At 36.7% G+C, this 23,683-nt stretch overlaps 1 protein-coding gene across 1 annotated transcript in view; it reads left to right on the top strand.

Moving 5' to 3' along the window:
- Window positions 1–23,683, top strand: part of VPS13B (vacuolar protein sorting 13 homolog B) — a 429,559-nt gene that overhangs the window by 21,805 nt on the left and 384,071 nt on the right. Inside the window, exon 4 of the mRNA XM_059490125.1 lies at window positions 22,349–22,472. Coding sequence (XP_059346108.1) covers window positions 22,349–22,472 — 124 coding nt within the window. The remainder of the gene's footprint in view (window positions 1–22,348; window positions 22,473–23,683) is intronic.

Raw genomic sequence — 23,683 nt, 5'->3', positions numbered from 1 at the left:
TTTCCTGGAAGCTCTTCAACCCTTTTCCCAGCATGGATTTAAAGATGGGCTTATTATATGATGGGGGAGAGGCTGCAAGCCCCCTAGATAAAATGGTTGTGGGGAGCAGACTGCCTGCTTCACTGCAGTCATCTGGTATGCAGCTGAGGCTCTCGGGAGAGGCGGCCAAAGGGAACAAGCTAGATGAATTGTCCTGCCATACTGCACATGGCCTGTGGGTTATAAGTTGTTCATCGTTTATACTTGCTTATGATCCTTAAGAACATTAAGATTTTGCAGTAAAACTTTAGAAAAATACTTAACAGCATGAAAAAAAATCTGCTTAAGCCACAATGAACTCTAGTTCTTTTTACCAGCCTTTCACAAAGAGAGAGCATCTGGTGGACAGAATAGATCAGAGTCCTGAGTGCATATGCTAGTGGTTTCATTGTCATCAACAGGCATTACATTTTTGTTGATTTATTTTGTGCAGTGACTAAAACTTCATTTCCTGCTCTGTTAAGGATGTTCTACTTTGCTTGACTTGTACTAAAATGAAGTATGGTTGTTTTATCCATATAAAAGTTGAAAGCAGTTGTGTGGCATGGAGTTAATGGTGGACATATCTTTTATCTACTTATGTGTATGCACCGGTTCTTTTCATCTGAAATCCTCTAGTTGTTGATGATGCTAAATTTTCTGCAGTTAACTTTCCCTTCTCAGGACTGTAATCTAAAGGTCAAGATACTACAATCTATTCTTCATTTATTGCATATCAAAGAGTATTCCTCTCATAAATGTGGCTTATAAAAATGTAGTTTATTACCCATATACCAATTATTTAAGCACTTCTGTTTTCAGTCAAGTAAAACCAAGTGCATCTAGTTGTAGGAAAGTTAGAGATTCACTTCTACTGATGTCTGTATAATCCATCAACTTGAAAAAAGAATAAAAAAGAATACGCTATATGAAGCTGCTCATTCATTTTACTTCTGGCATTTTTGATGCAGCCATAATTTATCCAAAATGGTGTTTTTAGTGCTTCTTTTGTCTTGGGAAAAAAAAACCCCAAACAAGATACTGCATTTGGAACAGCACAGGGCAGTGTTTTTCTGCATGTCAAAGCAGGGCCCTCACATTTTTGATCTTATTCAGTATTGAGCTGTATCTAATTGAACTGCTCCTCTCTTGTGTGTGAAGTGTAGCTTGGATGCCTGGTTCTCTGCTCTGGGCTGTGTTCCTGGATGTGCTTCCTCAGCAGCATTTCTGTTGTTTCTCTCAAGTGCCTAATAAGGTCCTGTGATTAGAGGGCACTGCCACGAGATGTTCTTTTGGGGGAGAGAACTGGCTGCACCCAGAGCTTGGGTGTCTTGTGGCCACATTTTTGTTTTCAGGTGAATGCTTTTTTGTGTGTGAAACAGCACTTTCATCTGACAAATAAAGTTATGCTGCTTTCAGTAATGTTGGAAAACTTTATTTGAAACAGAAATAATAAAAATACAATTTTTCAGAAATTTGAAAGTGAACTTTGATGTTTCCAATGAAATGTTTCTTTGTCCACCACTTTTCCTCTTGATCTTGTACTAAAAGCAAGTACCAAGGTTATGAGACCTCTAGAGCTTGACTCAGTGAATTGGTCTGTATGTTAGGATCTGGTGAGGGACAGACTTGCCTCAGAACTGCCAGCTCATGAGCACTGATCTTCCCTCTGGCTGTGCTGGACGTGGCTGGAGGTTGATGATTCTGGCCCACAGATTCTTAGTTTAGGATGCAGTTATAAGATGCTGACTATGTTTAAAGGTAAACTGCAGTTAATTTGAAAGTAACACTCAATGTCTTCACACATTGTTAAACCAACCTGATGGTTATACTAATGCCAATATCCTATCCTGTCCTTTCCACCAGTGGGACTGGTATGAGTTCTGTGGGTGTTGCTTGTTAATAGAAGATGGATTCTGGCTCTTCAAGTATTTTTTATGATCTGCTGACACAGTATTTCATTTTTTCAGATTTAATAGGCTTCTGAGTTCTCCTCAGCAGAGAGCAGTCTAAAGTGCTCCTTTATCATCTTTTGTGGGAAACAACTGGTAGGCAGTTTGCAGGTTCCAATAGAAATGATGGCCAGTGCCACAAGGAGAGAGAAAGCTGGGAGAATTGCAGCTAGCAATTATGAGAAGATCCCCTGCATGTGACATTGCACTCTAACAGAAGCATTAAGGAAGCATTGTGTGCTGGGACTGAGCTTTTCAAGTGGCGATGTCCTTTGTTTCAAATTTTTCCTGTCCTGCTCTCCTTCAAAACAGCAGCACAGATGTACCTGTTCCATTCTTGCCTCTTCCTTTTGCCTCGTCTTAAAATGATCTTAATTGTTAAGTTTTCTTTTTTTCTGTCCTAGTGCTTTTGATGCTTGACCTGTGAGCCTTGCCCATCTAAAAGGTCTGGTGTATGACATTTTACATTTTATGATGGTAATGTTCTTGGTTATCTTTACCCAAATAAAACTCCTGACAGTAATACTTGTCTTTAACATGTGACATACTATTATTTTATAGTTTTGCTTTTTTGTTTAAAAAAATATCTATCGGATTTGTGCAAAAGGCTTGTGCATAACAATCTTAGAGAGGTAGAAAGCAAGGACATACTTAAGTGGTTGTTCTGCTCTTTTTAGTTTTCATTGCTGTTTCTAAGGAGACATGGAATGCTTTAAGTGATTGATAAAGTAGCCTCATAAACACATGCAGGTCATAATAGTGTTAAAGCTTCCTTTGTACATGATTTTTTTCATCATTGAACACTCTTGTAATGAATTCAAGTGTGGTATGATCCTGTCATTTGTGCTGACTTGATGTCACTTCTTGCACTAATCACATCTTGATATTTATTTCTTGACTATAACTTCATGTCAGTTTTACTGCTGTTACTGAGTAAGAAATGGTTTTGTTCATGCAAGGTTATCCTCTTTTTTTCTTGCAATTTAAGAAGCACAGGTATATTCCCAAACACATAATTTCCTTTGCTCTGGTTTTAGTATACTGCAATGTGCAGCCTGTTCAAAAGAACAAGGACTTAATCTGTTCTGATGCTGAAAGGCACCATGTATGTAAAAGCAAATACTGAAGTGTGGTGCTGCTTGGTTTTGATTATATACTTATTATTTTGATTAATCAGTAAAGATTCTAGATGAGCAACACATCAGTCTTTCATGGTGTGGAGACTTTTTTCCCGTTTGTTCTTGCATTACCATTTAAGATCTTGTTTTAGCAGTGGTAGGAGAGCAGGCAGGAGGATGTGGAAGGGAGGAGAAAAAGAATGCTTATTGACATGTAGGTCAGTTTACATATTGACGTAGCAGTTTGGTAGGCTACAATGCTATCAAAATTTTTCTCAGGAGCTCTCTCAGGCAGTTAATCCTTTTTCAGTTTTCTCTTCACATTGTACTTCACATCACCACTTGCTGTCATACTTGCTGTTTTGTAAGGTGCTGTTCTGCTGTCTGAGCTTATTCTTTGCCTTTCCAAACTCCCCTTCCCTGCTTCAACTACCTCTTTTGTTTAACAAAACTACAGTGCTTCAATTTCTCCTTCATTTTGAATGTTAATGTAGATTTATCAGAACTATTGCATAATTGATTTCTTTTAATTAAAAGAGTTTGAGACACACGTAGTATAAGCACGCTCCCCATCAGACAGCCAGCCCTTAGAAACTTCTGCAGTCCTGAACCAGTTTCTATAAATATTTGCTCTATTCAGAATCCTGATCTAAACTAGGCTGAAAATTAGCATAGCAACTGATTAGAAGACAAGGGTAACTTTCCCCAATTCTTATAGTAGTTAGAAATGTTTATTTCTTCAAGAGTATTGAGTTTCAAGGATTGAGAAGTATTTATCTGAAAAAGTAAGTTATATAGTACTGTCTTGTTGGGTTAAATTTATGTGATAAAAATTGAAATTTGGATTCTATTTGAATGACTATCGTACTTTTATAAAAATTGAACACTTGCACAATTTCTTGTGAGAGTTTCAAAGTACTTTGGTTTGGTAGCAGAGACAGTGTACGTGGAGGTTTTGATGTTCGTATTTTTTTCTGGCAGTAAAAATGCAAATAATAGTCTTTATCATAGGTTTGTTTATAAATGAAATTGTTTATAAACTCTCCCATGAAAAAGTTTTTAATGAATACCAGTTTATTTTAGGAAGAATTGCCTTTCCTTTGCCCTCTTGGGAATGCTATTTTTGTTGTATTTTTCTGTTTATTCTTTTGGGAGCTTTAATTGCTAAAAGTTATTTCATGTGCTGTTTAAATACTTGCTGTTTTATCCAAAGCTTCTCATATATATCTGTAAAACCACTTCATATTCTCAGTAGAATGTTAAATATTTAAGACTGAGGTCAGTACATCAGTGGAATTTATGATCCATTTATGATCCATTTTATTAAGCCATTGCTTTCCTAGCTTCTTAATTAAAGTCACCCCTTCCATGAGAACAAAGCTATATACTCCATTTAACACAGAGAATGGTATTATGAGAGAATTTGACATTCTCTAACATACAGAATTTGTAATATGAATTCAAATTAGAAAAATTAAATGACAATAGCTATGTAAAATGCAAACATTTTTCTCCACCATTATTTTTTTTTTGCTATAGTCTAAGATTTGGAGAAGACAAATTATTTGCAGAAATGTACCTTGGAATTTGGTTGAAGGGTTCAGAGTGTGGTTTTGGGTGGTTTGTATGTTTATTTAATTATTGTGTGTGTGAGGCTGCAGATATAATTTCCCCACACATTGAGTTACGTTACCAGTAAATCAGTTCTTTACTCCTGTAACAGCAGCTGAGACAATCTTCTAGCTACATGAAAGAGGCTGGAAAAAGTCCCTAATGAAACTGGTGAACTTATCAAGTTTTGAAACTAGTCTCTAATGCATATAGAAATTCAGAGGCAATGCTCTGGGGCTTGGAGGCTGTTCTATTGAAACTGGCTTCCTATTGGTGTTTGCTGTGTGGACACCTCATTTTCCTTCTTGCTGGGGCCAGGCACTGCCTTTTGTAGGGCTTGCAGAAGGCTGCTTGTCACTGTAGGAGATGAGCTGGGGACAGCAGGATTGCTGCTTCACTGTCCTTGCTGGAGCTGCTGAGAGGTCTGCCATGTCCTTGTCTCCCAAGGCTGCCCATCTCACCCCTGCTGGCTGTGGCTCTTCCCTCACCTTGTCTGCGGCACGGCAGCTTCTCCAGTTGGCAGAACCCGTGTAGTTCAGTAGCTTTACCCAGTGTGTTTTGTTGCTGTGATATGTATTGCTCTTAATGAAACTCTGAAACCAATAGTTTGTTTGGCCAAAGATTAATTTGAAAGTACTTAACTATTTTAATTCTGTATTTAGTGGCATTTACACAGAATGCCATGTGGGTAGGAGGTACTTTGTGATTCTCTGTGGAGCATGGATTGCTCTAGCTGGTTTTGTTGTACTCTTATTCAAGAAAATGTTGCACTGAATATCTCATAACAAGCTGCTGTTACACACTCGTGGTGGTATTTTGTAATATTGCTACAATAATCCACCTGTATGGATTTCAACAAAAGGCTTATTGAATTTAGTTTCTCCCCACTGCTGACCTGCCATCCCACTTTGGAGAATGTCCCAAACTCTGCTTGAAAGGTAACACTGAGGCAGAGTAACTCAGAAACTCAGGCTCCTTTTGCCTGAGAAACAAAGCTCCTTCCTCCAGAAATCAAGGGCAGGAGGGAGAGAAGGAAACCCCAAACCTTGCTCTGTATGTAGAGGTAACAAATACTTTTCCTTGCTTATCTGAAATGCTCTAACATAGCTTCTTCATTCTGCTTACCTTGTCATGTGGTTCTGCTCTATCCAGTTGTTCCTGATGTATCTGGGCTGCTCACTGGCACCTGGTTTCTGAACATTGTGCTGTGGGATATAAAGATGGTTTAAAAGGTAGTCATCTAAATTAGTGTGGGGAAAAACCTGTTTCCAATAACTTTTATGGGTCTTGCAATATTTAATACATATCTAGTAATAGCTGTGTATGTAATTGTCTTTGTATGATCAAAATATATTATTGGACATACTTTTGCATTCAGATGCCAAATTAAAATTTACTGTCAAATGTGGGTGAGGTTTCTTTTTCCATTTAATAATGCTGGAACTAAGATCTATCACTGTGTACAGTTCCACTTAGTATTTTGTAGTTGATTGAAGTATTGCTGCAAGATGTTAATGGTAATTTTCTCATGCTCCTTGGTTTGGCTGTTGTTCAGAGACCAGTTTTCATAACTTCTTCCAAACTATTTCAGTAAACTTACATATCATATGTATCATAAGCCATTTGGTAAATTCTGATCCCTTTAAAACCCTATAGAGAGACAACCACACATTTGAGTTTTACATAGCAAAAGAGATATATCAGAGAATATGGGCAATGTCTACTGCTTTTTTTTTCTTTTTTTAGATTAAGCCAAGGGATTGGCCATGCTATGCTTTGCACTCTTTGAAGACTATTTTTTTTTTGCATTAAAGATGCTGTTTTTAAAAAGTACTTTGCTTTTTGTTTCTACCATTTTGCTTTCATTTTCCTTCGCATTTTGTCATTCTTGTGGTATCTCACTTTTATTTCTAATCATCTGCTAGTTTTTTGGCTATTTTTTGGGCACTATTCAGTGGTCAATATTGGAATAAATAATTATGGAAAAAGCTTCCTACCATCCTGGATGAGTAGGGTTTTATCACCAGCAGGAGCTTTTTCATCATCTCATCTGGTTTTCTTACAAGAAGATGTCTATAAATTTAACTAATTTTTCCTAATCTAAAGGGTTACCTAAGACACATTTCCTCTGTGGGCTGAAATACGGCACTCAAAAAATTAAGTCTGGTGCCTAAAAGCATGTCTTGGGTAGACTTATGAAGCATTTTTTTAAAACTCGTTCAGGATGTTTGTGCGCTAAGTGGCCCTAGGAAATGGAACATCTCCGTGCATATTTGGAAGTATAAGAGAGAACTTCCTCATGTTGATTTTATGATTCTCTTTGATGTATATACTGTCACAGGGCTGGTGCTCTGGGCAGCAGGGGAACAACATGAAACTATAATGTGAAAGGAAAAAATAGTGTCCTTCCCACTTTTACCTCCTGACAATAGGAAAGGGAGGAAGATTTTGTGTTCCGAACTTAGCCCAGAGGTTGGAACACCTAACACCTTAATTTGACAATTTTAACAGTAGTAAAGCTAGGAAAAGACTCAACTGGACTAGTGGTCTGTGGCTGGTGTATACTTTGAGATATTAGTTAAGATGAGTAATAGATCTTTTGGTTGTATGAATATGGGTGGCTGGGTGGACTTAGCAAAACAGAGTGTGTTAAACCAAGTGTAGTATTTGCACAGGAGCAGTGAGGGACAGAATAAAGGGAGTGGAGACCAGAAAAGAAATGATGAATACACTGGTGGTGTTCAGGTCCTCTGGCATGTGATATGCACCATCTATTTCTGCATATTTGTTTCCTCAGAGCTGTGTGGAACATGCTCAGGTTTTAGGCTCAAAAGGCAGCTCTTGAAGTTTTTGTTTCATTCAACTGAAAAAAGCCTCTACTTTTCAGTGCTCTATCTTTCTTTCCTGTAGTTTTGTCCTCCATGCTGCTGATGCAGCAGTCAGCAAAAAATCCTTTTGGAGGCCCTCAGTTTTTGGGACTTTTGAAGCTGAGTTTAGAGGTGGTTAATATAGTTTTGTGAGGATTTATTCTTGTTCAAAAAACTTAAAATGCGCAGGTGTTCTAGGTAAAGAGAAATGTTCCCCTCATCTTAGGTCATTTTCCTTCTGGGGGAGGACCCAAACTACTGCCAGGATTTACTCTCTGTGGTTGCTTTCTGCAGGTGTAAATCAGAATTGATAAGGTGCAGTGGCTTGAAACTTGGTGATTCCCAGCCTTTCCTATGTGTCTGCTTTAGCCTTCAAGATCTTTTCTGATTCTAGGAATGTGTAAATAATGAAAATGGTTGCTGTCTGTAAATGTGATGAGGGAGTCTTGATATGGCCCCTTGAAAATTTGTGCTGTGCACCTTATTTCAGCATACCAGTCAGAGGTAACTGATGTGATGTTATCAGTGATTTACACTGATCAAAACTCTCAACAAATGAAAAGCTGCTATGTTTATCTTCAGCAGCTAATTGCAGTGCAAAGCTTTTATTCTAGGAAAAAACCCAACACTTGGCCCTATCACGGCGAAACTAAGAAATGTGTTTAGTCTCTGTCACTTCATGCCCATTAGATTTGGAGGGATTTTGTGCTTGGAGCATAAGAAATCTTCAGTCTGATACAAGAAGAATGTATTATTGAAAATCCAAATACGTTTTGGTTCTGATTGACCTAAAATGATGTAGTGGTGAAGATGGCTTGCATTTTAAAGAAAAATCTAAGCTGTGCATTGCAAATCAAGCAATTCTTACTTAATAGATGTAGTTTTAATTGTATGTTTTTCCTTTACTAGACCGTAAACCCTGAAATATATATAGTTTAAAAAACCTTTCAGAAAGTTTAAAAACCTTATCAAGAAAATAGCAGGAAAATGTTTCACGTTGAAGTGTGAGTTTGAGTGGAGGGAAAAAACAATGCAGGTAAAGATCATTGATTTACTGGGTTAATTATGAAAGGTTGTGGATGTTGGTTGCAGTAGTAACAGACATAATTTTTCTCCCTGACCTAAAACATATAACATGCAAAGTTTTTGATTAAATACAAAGTTTTTTCTCTGTCTGAGTAGAATACTGTAAGTAACGTGGGCAAAGTCACTTATTTAATATTTCTCACCAAAAATATTCATACAGTATTTTGCAAAGTTGATTACAGGAACACAGATTACTTGTGAAAAATGTGCTGTATTTGGGATCTCAGTGTTCCTTATCTAAAATTTATTTTGCATACTGGATCTAGGAGGAAAACTGTAGTATGAATTTTGTCCATCGAGATAGTTATGGAACATTTTGTTCATGAAGGAAATTCTAAAACAATGTCTTAATAGATAATTGTATTAGATTAAGCAAAAGCTTATAAATATGTGAGTATACAGGCAAAAACCTCACATGTAGCTGTGTGTTGGTTTAGCTATAAGCCTGTTTACCTATACTGTGGGTGTATTAATTTCTTATTTATATACATGATGAGCATTCCCAAAGTACCTTAATGAAATAATATTTTCTGAAAGTAATTAAGGACTGTAATATAGTGCATTTTCAAATAGGAGCGGAAGGTGTATGATGGACAAGTGTGCACATAATGTGATTATAGTTCAACCACAAGAGAAGAGTAGAAGTATCCTTGGGTGATATGTTAACATATTAAGTTTTAATTGCAAAAGACACTTTGGTAAGCCTGCATCTGTGTATCTGTATGAAGTACTCATAACTTAAATTTGTAGATAAGTTTGGCTTTGACATATATGTTGTAAAGATTTATAAGGAGTTAAATGATGGTACTGTTACTAGGGTTTTTTTATTTTTGTTATCTACAGTTTTTATGAAAATTTTGAAATGATATATACAAGTGATAACTTTAAAACCATGACCCTGTGTCATGATTTGGCATGAACCTTTGGCTTCATAACAGAATTAATATTTTTTCTTAATCTATGTTATTACTAACTTATTTTTCAAAGAGTTACTGGACCCCACAGGTTGTCTATCTCCAGTATTGCATTTTTTTTTTTAGCCACCACATTGAAATGACAAGTCTTTAATTGTATTTTAAATTATTTTTATATGGTTTTCTTTGTGCTTAAACTGTATTTTTTTGTTATAATGCTTGTTGGAGTATGGAATAGCTTAAAAAAAGAATACATATAGATAAAAAACTGCTTTTCATCATTTGGTACAAGTGTTTATCCACATATAAGTATACCTGTGTGCTTCGACAGAGGAAGCAGGATTAGGATGACATTCCAACTGCCACATGGTGTTTCCAGAACAGAGAAGGTCACAGTGTTGGGAGCACAGTCAGTATATTTAAAAACATGGATATTTAGATGTCCTTGTGTGGCTGTGTTAAGACTCATATCAGTAGATGCACCGCCACAATCATGTCCTGTGGTAACTTCCTTCGTATGCAGTATATTGTTTCTTTGAACCTTTTATTACTGCTTACAATCTGATTTTGAGACTCACACACACAAAAAGGACTGTTCAGGCACTCAATGCTTCAATATTTGTTCAGTGTGAAGTGGAGCTGTGTGGTTCATTGCATCCTGCGCTCTTTGCCAGGAAATTTGGAAATAAAAGTGTTCAGTCCTGTTAACTATATGAAAGCTAGATGCATTTTTTTCTTATAAAGTACAAAACAAGTACTTAATCTCTTTGTGCAATGAATTACCAACTTGGTCTCCTCCCACAACAGTAAGTCTTAACAACTATAGCAAGATTTCAGAATAAAGCATGACTGAAAGTGATGTGTTTTATGGCCTTATGTTGCCAGAACACTTTAGAAATCTGTGTGTTTCAATATTTTGTTGAACAAGCATAGTTTTTAAAACAATATTTGAATATTTATTTTCATGGTATGTAAGACACGTTCAAAAGTGATAGTTACAGTTTGCAACTTTGTTCAGTTTACTCTGTGAGATATGGGGTAAAGATTTGGTCTGCAGGCTGTTTGAGGGAGAAGGATAAAGAAGAGAATAGTGAGGAGACCTCTTGAATAGAGCAAATGAAGGGTGTCTGTCTGTGTGTGGTGCATTCAGGAGGGAAAGGACCATGGTCTGTGCCACAGGAGGGTGCTGCAGCATCCCTGGGCAATTGCCATGGGTGGATGATCCTCGATTGTCCTTGTCCTTAAATTATTGGTATTATCTAAAGTTTACAGAAAGACTTACTTATAAAGTGAGGGATTTGCCTTCTGACTAATGAAATTATCTGTTGCTCTTCAGGACTGCAGATAAAAAGCATCAGTCAAGAAAAGCTTTCTTTCAGTTTGACACGAATGCAATTACACTTACATGAATTAATGGTATTTTAAATATTACACCTTAGGTTAGTTTTTGAAGGTGCTATAACTATCCACCACTGTAACCAGTGTACACCATGTAAAATAAGTGTTAGTGAAACCTGAATGAGTTGTTGACTTAATGGTATGTTACTTGTAATTACTTTTGTCAAACTTAAATTTATAAAACAGATCTCACAATGTAAACTAATAGATAAAATAACAAAGAATTAATAAGAGAATCGAAGAGAATATTTCTGTGAGTTTAATTTCTTTATTAACTTCTTATTTCTTGGCTGATGTTATTCAGTAGTTTTGTTACAAATATTGTCCCATGTTTTGATTTGAAACAAGATACAGTATTTTCTTCTTAAATGTTCCCTGAGCTTTTCTTCTTGGCATTATGTGAGATTAGAGGATATTTCCAAAGTTTTTTTACTTTCCCACATGCATATTTTTTCCCCAAGTTGTTTTCAATCTTATTTCTCCATCCTGTTGTCCAGTTTTTAATTTCTTCCTGTTGCACGTGGCTGGAGTTGCAGTTGAGCACAAACAGTAACAGTCCTGTCTCTCTAGCTCCTTTCAGAATGTTTGTAATTTCTTCCCTTGGGCACTCCATTTCTTTCTGACGCTCACTTTCCTACCTTGTTTTAAACCTGTCCTTATTTATTGCAACTTTGACCAAGGATAAAAAATATTTTCCATTCAAAATGATTGGCACAGATTTGGAATAAGGTGTTTTGTTTTTATTTGATGTTGAAAGTCATCCCTTTAGTTAGTGTTAAGAAATGCATATTTGAATTCTGAACGTTCAGATTTCTGTAAGGAAGTGACATGAGCATGATATTCAGTGGAAAAAATAGCAAATGTTGAATGCTGGTGTAGAGTCCATGCTGCCTGACAGGAGGCACACTGTATTTTAAATTAACCAATGTGATAAAAAATTTAAATGTTATAATATAGACATCTTTTGTAAAACTTTGCAACATTTATGGTGTAGTGCTGACAGCTGCACTTGACTTAATATATAGCATTCTGGTGGTTTGGTGTGATAGACTGCTGGCTGTTTTAGAAGATAAATTACTGTTTATATAGGTTTAAGTTAATGTTTCAAAAGCTTTCTTACTTAAAAAGCAGAGCATTATAAATAGCAATAAGTTCTCTGAAATGCTCTACACATTACAGACTGACAATTGCAAAAGAAAAGACTGATTATAAGTAGAAAACCTGTAACTATGTGTTTTGAGTAAGTTGCTCTTATGTGTACTCTTTAACATTGATTAACTAGAAAGTTTTTGCAGCCATTCAGCCAGCTTTTGTAGCTTAGTCCAATAGTTTTTAATAATGTTATTTAAATAAGATGTAATTGATAAATTACATTGGGTGAAAAATCTGTTCTTCTCCGTCATGGTGTCTGAAGTTAAGCTTAAAAAGAAAGAATAAAATCAAGGACAAATTTGCAAGTGAATTGTTAGAAATACAGCAGAGCTATTAATGTGTACTTGAAAGTTTAAAGACAAGCATTTTGGGAAATTATGTGGAAGGTTTGCTTGAGACAACTAAATAATGAAGCTCTCAACTAGGCTTCTGTGTTTAGAATTTTATCAGCTGGCAAGTAAGAAAACTATGTAAGTTAAGAGAAATTATGTTTCAGATATGTATGTATCTGAAATTTCATGTACAGTTATACTCAGTAGATTTTAATTTCTTAAAGTTGTTTGAATATTCATACATAGAATTAATACAATTACATAGAGTTATGTGTATGTTCATAGTATGCATGAGAAGTGTGAGAAGCACTATTGGAAATAAGAAGAAAGTGAAGTTTTGTTTTAATATAGCACTTAAAAAGCCATTTGTAAATTATTAGTAAAAGTCATTTGTATTATTTTTGTAAAGATTGTGCTTAGTTTTTTGAAAAGAAGAATAATTTTTTATTACCGTTATGTTGGTGTTCCAGTTTCCTTCTGTAGATTGTATTGTATGCCAACATCTCACTTATTCTTCAGTGAAATGCCCATACTTCTGAATTTGCAGAATGCAGTGAAAGCTGCAGCAGTTTAATCTTCCTGTGCCTGTGGCTGAGAAATCTTTCTACTTGAACCTTCTTGTATTGGCAAAAAATGTCCTGAGGAGTAGTACCTTGGGAAGAAGTCCCTGTTTTGGGTTCTGTGAAGAATGGCCACAAGCACAAATTTGGCTTGGACTTATCTTGGACAGTAACTGAGGAAGAAAGGATTGCTGGGCTGAAATCTCTGACCCAAATGCTTTTCAGTTGATTGGATTTTAAGATTGAAATTGTAAGGAAACCAGACCTGCATGCTTTTGTCATCTTTGCTTCTTCTTCTTTTGCACTGCCCCATGACATTTTGAACCTACTTGCTAGTTTCAAAGAATTTTGATGGAGAATTAGTCGCTGCAAGCATAACCTAAACACTTGTTTAGGTTATATATCAATAGCAGCTGGAGGGACCCTAGTGGGTATACTCTTCCTTCTGACATTGGCATGTATAATTCATTGCCATTTCATTACCTCTTTGCTCTCTTTCCATCCCCAGCACCTAACAAAAGCCAAGCACTAGCCAAATGATGCTCAGCACTGAAAAGAGCTTGCTTGGATAGCAAGTTCTCCAGGCAAAGCTTTGTGCCTCAGGCCTTTCACTGTTATATATTAGAGGTTTATTGTGATGATGGAAATTTGAGAGCTGAGGATTATTCAGTTTGCTGGGACCCTGCTGTAGGTCTGCTGTTCAGTAGTGTTTGGGATTAGGAGAAAATTTGGTCTGGACAGTATTCTGCCTTACTCTGGAGGAAGTGGGTGGCAAGGTTATGTTGTAATAAAAATTATTACTACATCCTTGGCAGGTGCTTGGTGGAGAGAATTCTTGCACATGAGGTCTGGCTTTCTAATAAAATCCAGTAGGAAATGTGTTAGGGGAAAATACCCTCTAAAGAAAGTGTGAAGCAGAGCTAAACTGCAACCCACCAGAACAGTGCAGGGAAACAAATACCATCAATCATCTAACACCACAAAGGAAAGTGATGTCTTGGTGAAGTCTGGGGCAAGTTGAAATAGTGCTGGAGACCAGTGCTGGCCCTCTGGCAGGTTGAGGAGAATATGAGAGAGTGACCTGAATGGATCAAACTTCTGCTAATGGTTCCCAGGTGTTGTTTAATGAATCAGTGATGTGGCTGAGCCATGCTTACCATGGTATTTTGATGTCGTGGCGAACGCTGCAGGAACAGACTTGATAAATGCTGGAGAAGTACTTCTCAGCCATTGCAGATATTTCAAGGTACCTGCAACAGGATGAGAGTATGTCTCGTCTTTGGTACAGTGTCTTCCAAAATAGCACAAATAAAAATGTAAGCAGTTGGTGTAAGAATGATATATGTTTGTTGTAGTGCTGGCCAGTTCAGTAGCTGGACCTGGAAGAGGGTGAGATGCTCCTCTGACAAACCCCAAATTGTGTGTTAGGCTGGGTGACAGTGGAACAGTCAGACTGGCCTGGAGTTTTCATGTATGGAGATAAATTATTTAAACTTGAAATATATATCCTGTTTTGTTCTCACTTAATTTTCAAGAGATTTTTGAAATAGGTATCTGTTCTTTTATCACTCTTAATTTTATTGAATTTGCTTGTTTCTGAACACAAGTTGGAAAAGAGAAAAAAAATGCTTGTCACTTCTCTTAGGTTTCTGTCTGTTCTCCTGAGTTTTTTCTGTCACTCTTTTCTCCCAGGCCTTCAGGGTTAAACTGTTTCAGTCACTCTTCTTTCTCATTTTCAGTCACAGAGAATATATGGGCCAGAGTGACCCATTTCAGCCCATATTACTGGTTTTGCTGAAGAAGCTCACATTTCTGTTATGTCTTTCCTTTTGACTTCTGCTTTCAGTCAACCTGGTATGAGAGTTACTGAGTTAGAGTTCTATGCACTGTGGCTTTTGTGGAACAAATATTTCAGAATTGACTTTTTTTGTCCCTTCCATCTTTGCTTCTCCAGTGATGCCAAATTTTGAGTATAGCTGCCAGTTGCTGTTGTAGTATTTCTTATTTTGGATTTTTTTTTTTGTAGCTTTGAGAGCTCTAGTCATGGGTCAGACTTCACTTTGTTTGCTATTAAATGCAGAATAATGTTACAGAATTAACACCACCCCACCCATATTCCTCCAAGCAAAGCACTGCACAAACTTCCTGTAACATGAGAGAATGAAATCTTGAAAAAGCTTATCCTAGGAGAAATTGCAGAAAAGTAATTTTGAGATGTTTGTTTCTATTAAAAAGCACTTACATCATGGTAGGTGGCCTCATAACTTTTTGAAACTACAGTAAATGTATCAGAAACTTTACTAGATGATCAGTTAACAGTTTATAATACAAATTTCTTTACACAATAGAAAGAAGATATTTGTACAACTCCCCTCTAAAAGAACTTGCAAAGTAATTTTATTTGTTACTCTGTCTTGAGTGTTGAGAAATTGGGGTGTATTTCTGAGAGCCACTTAGTGAGAACAGCCTGTTCTATTTATCTTTGGATGTATAACTGTATCACCATGGGCTTTCAGACACTTGACAGCTCCTTTTCTTGTAAACAAAGGAATATTGCTTTCAAATAGCCTGGATAATCAGCTAATCAAAACAGTAGCAACATCACAGGGAGATTTTGTTATCCAGCAATCAATAGGAAGATGGCACATGTTTTGTGGTATCAGTGCAACAAGTGCCTCACAAAGCTTCCTGGCTTACCTTTGGGGCTGCTGTGGCAGCTTTTTAGCCTGTCCACAGCATTTGTGTGGATTTTTAACTTGTACCTCTATTTTGGAGCACATTGTGCTGTGCTGACATGGAATTAACTCAAGGCTTGTGCTAACATTGGGAGGTGGATGTAACACCCTCATCTAATGCATGTACCTTAAATGTGCCTTGTTGGTCATCGCTGCTGGTTGTTTCTGTTAATTTAGCATCAGCCAAGATCATATGCAAGAAGAGGCAAATAGATGCTGACACCTTGTTTAAATTGTTTCTTGATTGCTCCAGTTTGTCTGTTCTGCTTAACTTAAACCTTGTTTATTTGCCCCACTCCCCACGTCTCTGCCTCAAATTCCCTGGTATTTCTCCTTTGTAGTCTGGAACATAATATTAAGAGTTTATTTTTGACATGTTTCTACATGAAATAATATTGAAAAAAACTGGCAGAAAAAAAAGACTTTCCAGCATGTTTTTGTCTGCTATAGAGAAATACAGAACTCAGTCTCTGAGTACTTGCTCTGAGGTATGTGATTTGAAAAGATTTAAAATTGAGTTTGGTTACACTAGAAAAAAAATTGGCTAATCTCAAATAGTCTTTTGAAAGTATACTAGAAGTATATAGAACTTATAATTTCTGTGTGTAATACAGAATTCCTTAACTATTCTGCAAAATGGAACACAGCCTGACTTGGCTAAATTGTCTTAAATATTTTACACTGTCATAGTTTTGAAATTAACCTGTATTTACATAATTTTAACGTAAATGTGTGTTAGATTATTAAATCACATCTTGCAAAAGATGTACAGATGTCATATGTAGCATATGTGAGTCACTGGATTTTCTTTGTTTCAGTGTTATGCTTCTAGTTTGCTGTTCATTAAAGAAATAATAAAATTAATTTTCTGTACTAATTTCTAAGCAGTGCTTAACCTATGTTAGCCAGCAGAAGTGTTGTTGTGAGGTTAGAAGTGTAATATGAATCTGTTTATGTGTAATGCATATTAGCAAGTGTATAGCAGTGGAAAAGAACCAGATATCCTTTGGAAAGCAAGATCTTCATGGTGGTTACCATTTTAGTGAAACTTGTGTATTTTGAAGATAATATTTTCAAAAATTTGTATTACTTTTTGTTTCATTTTCACATGCAGAGGAATCGTAGTGCAACGTGGAATGGTTTCCGGTGATGATCTAGTCAGCTTCATGCCCAAAGCAAGTGCAATTAGAATGGGTTGCTGCAGGGCTTGGCCATCCAAGTGCTGCATAATTCCAGGGACTGAGACTCTACCACCTCTCTGGGCAGCCAGTTCAATACTTGATCACCCTCCAAATGATGAGAAACAGCTTGCCCTGCTTGGAATTGCATGGTTCAGATTTGTACCATGAAAAGATGAGTGGCAACAGACGCAGTCTGGATCCCACTTCTCTCAGTATGTACCCTCCCAGTATGTAGCTGTAGGCAGCAGTGGGATCATCCTTCTCCAGGCTGGACAACCCTAATATATCTCAAATTTATCTCAATCTGCCCTGAGAGAGAGCACAGGAGATTACTTCTCTGCCCTAAGCACCGTGGTGGTCCTCTGTAGATCTGCTTCTGGAGTGTCTTGGGGAGCCCTCAGCTGGGTGCAGTATTCCATACAGTGTCTCACAGGGAGCTGAGGGAGGAGGATAATTCTGCCCCTGGGTCCACCCTTGCTAATACAGCTAGCACACATTTGTCCTTTGCAGCAAGGAGAAGCTGCTGACTCATGGGCAGCTTGCTGCCCCCTGGCACCCTTGGATTGGTTTTTGAAAAGCTGTTCTTGAGCGGTTTGGGTTTGAGTCTACAGTTCCAGAGTATCTTCATCCTGGGTGCTCCAGCACTCAGTGTTACATCTGGATTTCACTGAGTTCCTGACAGCCCTTTCTGCACCCCCTCAAGGACCCTAGCAATAGCAGCCCTGCCCACCAGTGCATTGGCTCCTCTCCCTAGGCAGGTACTATCTGCAGTTTTGATGAGAGTGCACTCTGTCCCATCTTCAGGTCTTCAGTTAAAACACCATGGACTTGGTACTGATCCCTGAAGGATGCCTCAACTAGCCAGTCATCAGCTGGGCTTGGCAGCTTGATCACAGCCCTTTGAGCTCAGTGGTGCAGCCACTTTTTCACTGAACTCCCTGTCCAGCTGGTGTCTCACCAGTCTGTGAATGAGGAGATTGCCCATGTGAGGAGATCGTGTCAAAGCCCTTGCTAAAATGAGCCCATCCTGAATGTTGCTTCACAGGCAGCCAACTGCTCAGCCATGTGAGCACTGTCCACTAGTGGGAAATAAGTTCCACTCCCTCAGTTCTTGCATCTTGCCATTTGAAATAAATTTTATAGAAATACTAATAGATATCTTTTAATGAAATGTAAAGGATATTAAGTTTATTGTTTTAGAAATGATAGAGGGTGAGAAAAAGCAAATTTTACAAAGGAAAAGGGAAAAAATGGGGATGGAGAGCTCTTTGCAAGTTTGTGTAGTAAGTAATTTGAATCAGTTTGGGTTTTAAAATTTTAATTCATAATAGTAATTGATTTTAAACAGCTTCTTCATTTTTCTTTTGGTTTGTTTCTATAGAACCCAATTGTCTAACTTGGTTTTATGAAAGCAGAGGGACAGTATTTGTGTAAATAGCCAAGTGATCTCCAAGAGAGCATTGTTTTCCTGTGAAGTGTGCTTATGAGGCATTTTGGAGATCTTGCATGTTGAATAGGATTTGTGTGTTTTAAAAAGAGAGTGTGTATTTTTTTAGGAGAAAATTATTTTGAATTTGGAAAGCATAATGAACAAAGGAAAGAATAATGAACTAAGATTATAAACTCCAATTATTAGGAAAGATCAAATTAAACCTCATCTGTTGTGTGTTCAAGTATTGTCAATTGGAATTTGCTCTAAACCTTGCAATAATGGTTTTAGATTGCCGTAGAAAAAGAACTTGAATATGACTTTACTAGCCTAGGTGTCTTTAGCATGTTACTTATGACTTGCATAGTTCTAGAACTAACTATAGTGCTTCATAAAAACATTTCAGCTGCATCTGACTGCTGGCTCTGACACGTATGTCAAAAGTGAAAAAAGAGCCTGGTTGTGCAAAACTGTATTTGTTGTATTTGCAGAACAACACCCCAAAACGGGGCCTCTTGTTCAAATTTAAGTTTTCTAGGCTTTACTTCTGATACAAGCTAGTGGGAAAAGATACTTTTGTAAATTACTTGTCTTACTTAAAAATCATCTCTCTAGATATATCATGAGTATTTTTAGTTTTCCACTGCTGTGGCTATTGTTTGGAATTGTTCTCATTAATGATAAAATGAATGGACGTTTATCAAATCTCATTCCATAACGATAGTTATTAGTACTTTTAGAATGTAACTCCCTTCCCACCACCATTATGATTTTGACTTCAGCTTTTAAATGTTTGTCATCTGGTGTGAGGTGGATTTATGGGAGTGCAGTAATTTTAGTGCTTTTTGGCTGGGTGTTTCTGATGACATCACTGTGATCTAGACACAGTGTGTGACTCTAGTTGGTTCCAGTTTTAAATAGTTTCATAATTATGCTAGTTTTGGCAGTTTCCTTGGAACTTTCCCCATCTCTCTAATGAACATGTTTTACTTCTGGGCTTATGAGACAACCACATGTTTGAGAAATTAATAGTGTGCTCTTAAAGTTAACATTGAGCAGAAGTGTGCAGATACAAAAACCTTCTGGATATATGTGTACTTAGGAGTGTAGGTTTTTTTAAGTTCATGGCCACTCTTATTGTCTTTGAGTAATTGAAGAATACATTTGGTTTATAAAATATCAGTAACTGTTGTGAAAAATGGTGCATATGTTCATGCTCAAAGACCTCAAAACTAACCCTTGCAGCTCCCAAAAATATTTTTTATAATTGTGTATTGTTATGAAATGAATGGATGTTATTCCAGATTACAAAAAAACCCACACCCTTTTTTCAAATGTCAGTCAGGTTGAATTCTTCTTAAATGTAGGTGTACTCTGTTACTTTGTATGGATTTAGTCACACAAGTATATTTCTGAGATAAATTTGCTTTGTGTTTTGGCACCATTTTGGAATATGTACATTTTTGCTTGTGTTGAGGTCCAGCTCGCTGTAAAGGATTTACAGCCGTTTTTCCATCACAACAGACTTGTAGCTCAGGGAAATATGAAAAACTTACTGGATGTTATGTGTTTATTAATTAATTTATAATTTGTGTTTATTTAGTTTATTTAATTGTTTTAATGTTGAGATTTGAGACTATTTCAAAATTAAGGATTCTCCTCTCCTTTCCTTTAAAAAAACAATCCCTCCTCAAAAATATTAGTGTTTATTCCTAGCTCTCTCAAAGTGGTAAAAGCTTAAACCACTCTTACTTAATCTTTACTCATAATACTCAAAAACATTGCATAGATGTTGTGAAGTTTTGAGAACATGTATTGAGCATAATTACAGCAGTATGTAGATAGAAAAGTTAGACTTGAATGTAATCAGGCTTGATAGAGTTAACACTTCAGTAAAAGAACTTCCCCATTTCCTTCTCCCCCTTCTCTTCATTTTGTAGTCAAGTGTAATGTGATCCTATCAGACCAAGTCATTAAATAGTTGCAGCACAGCGTTCCGTGCAATCCATGAGTGAGCTTGGGGAAGAAGGAAATGTGGGAATTGAGCTTGGGCTTTTCTTCAAGTTCAAAACATAAACAGTTGTGTAGTGTCTTACCTGAAAAAAATACGTCTGTGCTACATGTAAACTGGTTTCCAAGAAAGTATATCTAAAAGTGATATCAAAAATTTTAGAGTAAGAGTGTGTGATCTAAGTTTGTTCAGTAAACTGGAGAGGAAGGAGAGTTGAGCTCTGCTGATTACAAAATACATATGAAGAGGCTTCCATCATGCTGGACTTAATAAAAGCTTTAAGCTCTTGCTTTATCTCTGTCAGGTATGCCATAAAGAGAAAGGTGGTTTTCTACTGAAATTGCTCCACAGTTTTAGGTTCAGGGACAGTCTTCAGGAGACTTGCATTCCTCAATGAAAAGTATCAGAAGTTTGTCAGAGATGAGAAAACAAACAAATGCCCTCTAAACAGAGCTGATTCTCAACACTCGTTATGGTATTTTTTTATGCACTGGAATGAGACTTTCCTGTATGACTAAAATTGCCAAATAACCTTAAAATAAAAAGCATCCAACAGCTTGCTTTTCAATACTATATTAGTAACTGGAAAATCTCAAATCCTTTATGGTAACTCATCATTCTTTCAGAAGCTATCATGTAGTCTTCTAATATATGAATATGTCTGTCTTATGCAATTGCCCCAAATGAGTTAAAGCTTCTACCTTAACCTTGTCTTTCCCCCAGCTAAGATTCTAGTGCTCTTCTTTTTTTTCCCTTAGGGAAATGGTCTTCATTTCATCAGAGAATTTCCCTGTTTTGTTCTAAGTACAGAGTGGAAGGAAAAAAATTTCTTTAGTTACTTTTGAAGTTGTAGACTTGCATTTGAAGTGTATCATTGCATGTATTAATTGTTTTTAATGGAAAGCAAAATCCACGTGAAAAAGCAGGTAATGTGAAGATTCCCTTTTTTAATTTCTCTGAGATTATTAGAAATATCAGGCAGCACATGGAGAAACACATTATCTGTCCTGTATAAAAATCCACCAAAATTTAAGCTGCTTGTTTTCATGTTAAGAGGACTTAAGAATATTATAATTCATACTATGTTACTTAACATTTGTTCCCCAAAGCTTCTTTTTGTGAACAAATTTTGTGATATGATCAGTGGCATGACCCAGAAAGCATTTTTCACTTTTTCTGCAAGAGACTCTATCAAATTAATTTGGCTTAGGTCAAAAGCTGTGTTTGCATCCTCTTTAACCTGTACTTTTAATACATTTACAAGAATATTTGCATTACTTCTCTTGGCTTTCTTAGACTTGAACCTTGTGCTTAAACTGTCATTCTGGAATGTAATGGGAATACTACTGGTGTATTTAAAATCCTAGATTCAGCTAATTAAGATTTTCATGTGTCTGCAAATCTCATCTTGAAAGGCTTATATCACATTCTGGAATTATGAGCCATGTTTCTGCTTCTGAATTCCTTATGTTGAATAAACTATATAGAAGCTCAAGAGGAGCAGGTGTCCTCAGTTCATTTATCTTTTCTGGGGTCATGTTTTACTGTTATAGAAGTCTGTAAAAATATTTTGCTTCATGAATCAGTTTCAATTAGTGGTATTAGGAAGGATGTGAGTCTGACATCTTGGAACCATCTGAGGTGGTTTCATGAGTAGGCATATAGGCTCATGCAATTAGGTAGTTTCTCATACTTGTTTTGATAATCTGCAAGGATCTGTCTTTGAAGGAATGTTTCAGCAGAAATGCAGCTAGAAAAAAAATATGTTCAATGGAAATAAATATTTAAATGACAAGTTTCTTTTTAAAACCAAAGTTAGTCCAGGTATTCATTTAATGTTGTCGAGCTTGTTTTGTGTCAGCTTCTGTAGTACAGGATTGAGTTGATGGAAAAACAGTAACAGAAATTAGAGAACCTTTACCAAGTTCTCCCCACATTTATTTTCTTTTTGTTTGGTTGACTTCATTGCTTTCTTTTCCTCTAGCAGGAAGACCACGAAAGTTGTGGTTCCAGTTCCACAAACCGCAGTACCACAGAAAGCTTGAAATCAGCAGTAAAATCACGACGAGTTCAGCAGTCTGCTTCTCCTGACCCTGATTTACCTCCAGGTAATCCATCATTTCAGGAACTGGTCATGTATTTTTGTGTAACTCAAATACAGAAGTTTATTCAGTGATCCCTGTGTTTAAGTTAGCTTATTATGGTTTTGTCTACCTACAAATCACATTAGTGAAATACTTATAAGTTAGAAAATAGAACCAAATAATAAAAAAAAAAAAGTAGTTTAATGCTGATAACCTTTTTCTCCATTTTATCAAATTCTTAAATTGACATAATTAATTTATAGTTCAAGGTAGCATCATAGAATGACTTGGATTGGAAGGGACCTTAAAAATCATCTAGTTCCAACCCCCAGCTATGGGGAGGGACATCTTTCACTCAACCAGGTTGCTCAAAGCCCCATCCAGTCTGACCTTGAACACACCTTCTCTAGGACACCTGTTGCAGCGCCTCAAAATAAAGATTTTTTTTTTTCTATTATCTAATCTAAACCTGCCCTCTTTCAATTTAAAACAATTATCCTATGTCCTATCTGTACATGTCCTTGTGAAAAGTCCCTCTTCAGCTTTCTTGTAGACTCCCTTTAGGTAGTGGAAGGCTGCTGTAAGGTTTTTCTGGAGACTTCTCCTTCTCAGGCTGAAAACCCAAAACTCTCTCATGTTTTATTAATGTTTTTTATTGAGCCCTGTATCTACTGGTGGAGATTGTCACCATTTTTTTTTCCCTGAATATGGAATTTCAGTGTGAATGGGAAGTTTAGATGCTGAAATTGGAGAAATTTTATGATACAAAAATGCCTAAGGAAATATGTATCTGACTGCAGTTACCTCTGAGTGTGGATATGAGGTGATTCATGCAGAAAGGTAAAATTGGAGAGTACTGGAATGAGTTGCAGTTTGCTGTCTTGGTCAAGTAATTTTAGATAGGTAAAAAATATGATAGTTTTGTGTGATATTTTGTTGCTGTCTTTTGTTAACAGAAGCTTTATACTTGACTTGAATCAAAAGACAACATTGACATTTAGTGTGTGTAATATGATGTGCTACGTGGTATAATCTTGCTTGGAAATGGTTACTTGAGGAGTCAGGGCTGGAGGGTCTTTTAGAGCTTCCTGACGCAACAAACTCCAGGGGCTTGGAATTGGGGGAGACCATTGCCTACCATGGACAGCGCTCCAGCTGTGGCAGCTCTCTGGAATTTGTCTCTTTGGGTCACATCTGCAAACAACAAAAGTCAAAGGCTACTCAAAAATTGTATG

This window comes from Ammospiza nelsoni, chromosome 1 (assembly GCF_027579445.1).
Source record: "Ammospiza nelsoni isolate bAmmNel1 chromosome 1, bAmmNel1.pri, whole genome shotgun sequence".
Classification (NCBI taxonomy): Eukaryota; Metazoa; Chordata; class Aves; order Passeriformes; family Passerellidae; genus Ammospiza; species Ammospiza nelsoni.
The sequence above is the reverse complement of the archived record's forward strand: the minus strand, read 5'-3'. Positions and strand labels throughout refer to the sequence as shown.